This window comes from Microplitis demolitor, chromosome 8, assembly GCF_026212275.2.
Source record: "Microplitis demolitor isolate Queensland-Clemson2020A chromosome 8, iyMicDemo2.1a, whole genome shotgun sequence".
NCBI classification, from domain to species: Eukaryota; Metazoa; Arthropoda; class Insecta; order Hymenoptera; family Braconidae; genus Microplitis; species Microplitis demolitor.
The window spans coordinates 3,913,738-3,920,527 of NC_068552.1; the positions used below are offsets into that span (position 1 = coordinate 3,913,738).

Here is a 6,790-nt window from a genome sequence, read left to right on the forward strand (position 1 = left end):
TGAAAATTAATTATTAATTTTACATAGAAAAAAAAAATGATTTTTTAATTATTAAAAACTATATTTCTTTTTTTTTTAATACTTTGATAATTAAAATTAAAAGAAAATTATGTTTTTTAACAATAAAAATTTATTTTTTGCGTGAAAAAAGTTACGACGCACATTAGTCATTTAGATCTACATATGTAATATTATAAATGTTGATTATATAAAAATATAATGGTGATAGTAATTGTAACATCATTTGCAGATATATTTAAGCATTTAAAATGTTGTTTAGACATGTAGGTTACTATGTTATTAGTGCACTATTGCAATAGTATAATTGATAAGTTAATATCGATTTGATATGTTAGATAAGAAAAAAAAAAAGATAAAAAAAAAGTATAACTAAAACTTTATATTTATAGTAGAAAAATATTATTAATTAATAAATATAACAATAATGAGTAATTGTTGACAAAAATATCACGTGCAATAAGACTCAATACGTTACCACAATAATTAAAAAAATAAAGAAATTAATCATTTTATTAGTCACAAAAAAATAAAAAATGTCAACAAAATGATTTATTAAAAACTCAGTGTCACAATTGAAATAATTTAGATTTTAGTTTTTAAATAAATATATAATAGTACCATACTAAGGAGACTTATAATTCATCGTTTTCAGTTTGTTACCAATATTTTTTAAAATATTTTTACGTAGAACCAATTGATAAAATATATAAATACCACCGAACAAATTAAATTATCAAATATTTTAATATTTAAGCAAATTTATAAATCTATTAATCAGTAATTGATTTATTATTTTCTAATTTGATATATAAATTTTTAGATTTTTTTCTTTTTTTTAATCAATGTGAATAGTTGATTAGTATTTTTGATAAAAATATATTAAAATATAGTAAAATTTTGTATCTTTTGATTAATTAGTTGGAATAATTAATTTTTTATATTATTTGTAAAAATCATTATATAATTACCAAAGATTTTTCTTAATAAACGAGTAATTTGTTTTTTAAAAAATAAATAAATAATCAATTATAATACGAGCAAATATTTAATAAAATTATCGTTTTTAATTCATGATGCATACTCATTCAATAAATTTATATTTATATTATTTTGTAAAAAAAAAAAAAAAGAAAAAAAATTTAACTAATTTTTAGCTATTACTTTGATATTCTTTAAAATAGTTTAATTATAAAAATGTAAATTTTTTCTTAAAGTTAAAAAAAAATCGTAAGAATAGACTTATTTGTACTAAAAAAAAAAATGATAATTAAAATGTTTATAAAATATATTAATTAATTTAAAATTAAGATGTCATAATCGTGACTTTTTTTTGTAATTATTGAAATTGGTTAATTATTATTAAAGAAAAATATTTTTTTTCTTTTTAATATTTTTCAAATTTTTATTATAATTGTAATAACAAATTAATCGAATAGCAAAATGTCAGTGGCAAATTTAATTTTGGAATTGTATAAAGATGGAAATTTGAGATACGCTACTTGAATTAAATGACAGAGAATTTTAATTAACGAAATACTAAATCGAGAATATACAAAGGAACATAAAAATATGAATTCTATTATATAAACGATATAGAGCCTAATGCCATTGATACCGTTGAAATTTTGCTTAAGCGATTGTAAATAATTTTTAAAATTAGAAATGTCGATAAAATTTATATACTCCATTATTATTATTCTTATTTTTATTGTTATGTTATACGTATATATTTATGTATGAAAATAAATCAATTGTTTGATATTAAATCGTCAGATGATAATAATAGTAATTACAATAATTGTATTGTAAAATACAAAAGTTACAATAATTATTTATATATTAACTGTGTGAAACTTTTTAATAAATACAAATAATTCTCAAAAGTGTTTATTTCGATTTTTTCCCTCTTCTAATAAAGAGATAGAAATTAATAAAATATTTTTAATACGTAAGTTATGATTAATTTTGACATACATCTAAAATAAACGAAACATTTTTTTTTATGAATGAGTAATATTCGATTTAAATGACTGTTATTAAAATATACTGGTTTATTATTTTAATATAAAATAAGTTAATATTTACTGTTGTTAACATGGTACTTATTGCACAATGAGTTACGAGTATTGTATTAATAATAAAACAGTAAACTAAAAACTAGAAGAAGAAATAAATTTGAAAACGGTTACCCTACTAAGGGTAAGTTTCAAAATTTCACTGTTTTCGAACCCGAAAACACGATGACTTACGTTTTCAAGTTCTCCGAGAGCTTAAAAAAGGACCAAACTAATAAAATGTAAAAACGATTGTAAAAAAATTAGTCATCAAAAGGTTGAAAAAGTTTTGATTATTATACACTTCAAAAGGTGACACAACGACGAAATTTTTTAAAATAATGTTTAACGTTATTTTCAGACAATGCCCCCCCCCCCCACCACCACCACTACTTTTTGAAAATATGCAATGACTTTTAACTGTCATTAATGTATTCAAATTAATTTAATTAATTAAAAAAAAAAAATTAAAACCTTAATTGAAAAAGAGACAACGTAGTCGTAATTTTACCAAGATATAGAATTTAACAAATATTACTTTAAATTTAATATTTCAAAATTTTTTAATTTTAATTCATATTTTCTAAGATATTCAATTCAAGTACGGAATAACGGTTATTTTGGGAACTTTTAGATGATATTTCTAAAACTATTTAATTGACTACACTGATTATTGAAAGACTTAATAAGGGTTTCAAAAATGATATGATAGTATGATTTTTAAGCTACTGTCTTCAAGAGTTTGCGAATTCAATTAAAAATGCAAAAAAATATTTGTTCCGAATTTCTTATGACCGGATCAGCTAATTAAATTGAAATCAATGACAATTGAAAACTTTTATCAAGTTTTAGAGTTGCTAAGATTTCGAAACTAACCGATAGAATCGATGCAAATATATTTAAAGAAAACTCAAAATCTACGTGACTGATGGATCTCAAATGTTGCCTTAAAAATCGTCTCAATAGCTTCTTAGGACTTCAAAAACTTGACAATCCAGAAAAACTCCATTTCTAACAATCCCTGACGAATCGGAATTACGGTATAATACCGCATTTTGCCGTAATTTACGACAAAAATGACGTCTTGATGAGTTCTGAATGAGTTCCTATTTATGAATTGGACTTCTCATCACTATCTCAAAGAAATCCCGAATTTAAGAATTCTAATTATTTATTAAATAATTATCATAACAGCAATTTTCTTAGCTTCCGACTAAAAGCAGAAGACGAATTTCTTCAGAAGATTTTCACCATCCGAGTCCCATAAATATTCAAAAAGTAATTAGAATTCTTAAATTCGACATTTTGTTAGGTACGGCCGAGCCTTAAGAAGTTGTCAAGATGTTAAATGAGTCACCTAGTGAGCTCAGTAAGACGTCTTTAAAAAGAGTTCTCAAAGAATTCTTTTTTCTGACTTCGCAAATAAGACTTCAGTATGAATATCCCATGACAACTTTGAAGAGCTTCTAGTTTTGACTTCATAAAGAAGTTTAAAACTGAATACATTTGGACGTCACAAAAATGACGTCTTATTTATGGAGTCGTCAAGAACTCTCAATTAAGAGTTCTTGTAAAATGACACTTTTAAGAAGTCATTATAAGACTTCTTGAGGACGCCTTCAAAAAAACGTCGTAAAACAATCATTACGACTTGAATGCTGTCTGGGAAAATACAGCAATTTACTATAATTGGCGACATTTTTACCGTAAGCACCGTATTTTTACAGTGCAATACTTCATTTTACGATAAAATCACTTTACGTACGTGCGTATGTAAATATTCTGTAACTTTTGAACGGGTAAACCGATTTGGCTCGTTAAGAAGGTGTTCGAAGCGGCTCATTAATTCCAACATTTTCTAAGAAATTGAGCCTAATCGGTACCATAACCTCGGAGATATTTCAAAAGTAAAATTTGTTCAAAAATATTTTTTTCAACCATCAAAATCGGTTTGCTCGTTCATGGGAAACTGTTGTCGAAAGAATTAAAAAAAAATATTTTTTTTTCGTTTTTTTGAGATTTCTCAAAAACGATCTGTTAATTCGTTCGAAAAACATCGTTGGAGAAAAAAATGATTAAGAGTCTAGGCAATAATTATATATTCGTTGAAACTGTTATCGAGTTTATTATATTAATACAAAAAATATACCAAAAGTTGTGTTTAGTTCAGTTAAGTGCTTGATAGCTTTTCAAATATTTACACCAGTGATGCTGAATTTGCTATTGTAAGCCTAATTTATATGTATAGTTTAATCACTGAAATAATTTTTACATAACTATTTGCTATAATTAAAAAATCCCTCAATTGATATATATGTGAAAATTCATTTTATTAATATAGTACTCTAATTACAATTAAATAAATAAATTAAGTATTCATTTCCTTTATACACAAGTTCTGATAATATTTAATACACTCTTTAAACTATAAATTGTATTAATCATTAAATCATTAGTAAATATAAATATAAATATTAATAAAATTAAAGTAGTGATTGCTCAACCATTATTTTTTCGAAACCTGGTGCTGGTGGATGAACAAAATCTTGAAGAATTAAATCTAAAATAGCTCCATCGTCAACTGTAACATTAAAATCATAAAGAATAATTATTTTTAAATGAATAAATCAATTCAAATTGTACATTATATTTATTATGTACTAATAAAAATTATAATTAATTAAAAATTTATTACCATAAAGGGCAGGATATATTGTACTTTTAATTCCCATCACTGGTGCATTTATATTTTTTCCATTGATATAAAAATTAAGTTCTATATGATCAAATGACACTCCCTAAAAATAATTTAAATAAGTGATTAATTACTTATTATGAGTAATAATTTTTACTACTCATAATAAGCATATGTAATTGAAATATCTTTTATAATAATTAATTTACAGGTAAAAATAAATATAAACTGTAATTTATAAAACAATTTAGATTTAGATTTTTTGAGTCACTACTAAATTAATATCTAGGAATAAGATAAAATTAATGTGAGTGAATGAGTCAAAAAAATTAAAGCGACCATAAGGCACCCTAAGCGCTATCGCGCTGATATAATATAATAAAAAAACGAACTATTCTTAAAAGTAGTCTTCGATAAAAAATAATTAAACAATACCGAAAATAGCAGACATCAGATCATTTTATTGTTTTTATGAATAAGTTACTTGGGAGTAGAAAAAACTTTTTCCATTAAGAACAAAAAGCTTTTTTTACATTCTTGACATGGATTTTTTTTTAATTGTTTCCTTCAATTACTTTCTTTGTTTATTTAAATTAAAAAAAAAATTTTTAATGTCTGGTACTTTTCAATGTCATGTAATTAATATTAAATTTGAAGCAAAAAGCAATGACCTAAATTGACCATACCAATATTTACGAATACTCTAATTAAAACATATTAAATAAGCATCTTTAAAAATAATATTAATTTTTATTCTCCCTTATCGATAAAATTTACTATGATACTAAAATTAGCCAATATCTAATAATTTTCAGATTCTTTTAAAAACGACAAATAGTAAAAAAAAAAAAATTTTTGTATTTAAATTGCACCTACAATTTTTTAAATTTTCTACATGTGCATGTTTTTTTCTTTTTTTTGTAATTGACTTGTTGAAAAAAAAAAAAAAAATTAAAAAATTGCGAATTGTCTGTTAACTTGAGGATCATAAATTTACTGACTTTCAGAATCTCAAAATCCCGACAGTGCCAGATTTTAAAACTTATTATCACCCTGATTTAAAATTTAAACGTCACGTATTACAATTTACATTAATTTTTAAAAATAAATAAATAATAAATAGTTAACAATTACAATAATATCTCCTTCTTGAGGAAGATTTGAAATTTTATGAATTTCTTGTTGATTATGTCTAATAATACCATCAGAATTAAATGCCCAACTTTCAGCATCATTACCACCGATAGATGTATTTAAATTAGTGGATCTTGTTGCTAAACCTACAGCCCACATACCATCTTGTCTTATTTTAACTTCAAAATAACTTTTACTTTGTACTAATGGAACGTTTGTAAGAGCACATCCTTGCCCACAAACTCGTAAACCATTCATTACAACAACAACTTCATGACCTGTAATATAAATAGTTAGAAATGACTCAGTTCAAAAATTTATGTATATTTTTTATTCATCAAATCATAATAAAATAAAAATAATATTTACCCATGTGCAATGTGTCTAATGTTATTGGATTAATTTCCTTTTGTGGAGCTTTAGCGCTAGCGAAACCAAGGCCGTTAAAACAATTTCTTAAGCAACAAAACATCATGTTATATTTCAATTGAATTTATATATTTTAGTATAATCACAAACTAAGTTATTATATCGTAAATAAATAATAATGATTATTAAATACTGCTAATAAATATACATTTTAGTTATCAGTGATAGATAATAAAATAAATTTTTTTATTTAACGATTATAAATAATAGATTTCATGTTCTGACAGATATTTTGTTTATGATTAACTACATATAAAAACTGATTCATATATATGTATACATACGTTGTCACTTGTTTCAGAGGGGAGGAGAGAACAATTTCTTTTATAAAAATGGCGTTTTCTAATCATGACATTTAATCAATATTTTATTATGATTAATCATTATCTTACGTCATCATAAAATAATAATTTATTAATTATAATTTTTGTTATTTAAATTTATATACATTTTTTTT

At 23.1% G+C, this 6,790-nt stretch overlaps 1 protein-coding gene across 2 annotated transcripts; it reads right to left on the bottom strand.

Moving 5' to 3' along the window:
* Positions 1-4,422: 4,422 nt before the first annotated feature.
* On the bottom strand, positions 4,423-6,746 carry LOC103577284 (SPRY domain-containing protein 7). 2 transcript variants are annotated; one of them, XM_014441211.2, is made up of 5 exons: positions 6,618-6,746; positions 6,274-6,359; positions 5,905-6,182; positions 4,771-4,873; positions 4,423-4,656 (listed from the first exon to the last, which is right to left on the bottom strand). In XM_014441211.2, the coding sequence occupies exons 2-5, from the start codon at positions 6,275-6,277 to the stop codon at positions 4,559-4,561; spliced, it is 483 nt and encodes a 160-aa protein (XP_014296697.1). In that variant the 5' UTR covers positions 6,278-6,359; positions 6,618-6,746; the 3' UTR covers positions 4,423-4,558. The 2 variants fall into 2 exon arrangements, with proteins under 2 accessions (XP_014296697.1, XP_008556083.1); XM_008557861.3 differs by lacking the exon at positions 6,618-6,746 and having other exon boundaries at positions 6,274-6,602.
* Positions 6,747-6,790: the final 44 nt, after the last annotated feature.

What these genes read in the sequence shown, in the direction of transcription:
- LOC103577284 (XM_008557861.3), bottom strand. Translation starts at nt 6,379, where the DNA reads ATGATGTTTTGTTGCTTAAGAAATTGTTTTAACGGCCTTGGTTTCGCT. An exon ending in CTCAAGAAGGAGATATTATT is followed by an intron (nt 4,874 to 5,904) that starts GTAATTGTTAAC and finishes AATTATTTTTAG; the next exon opens with GGAGTGTCATTTGATCATAT. An exon ending in AATATATCCTGCCCTTTATG is followed by an intron (nt 4,657 to 4,770) that starts GTAATAAATTTT and finishes TTAATGTTACAG; the next exon opens with TTGACGATGGAGCTATTTTA.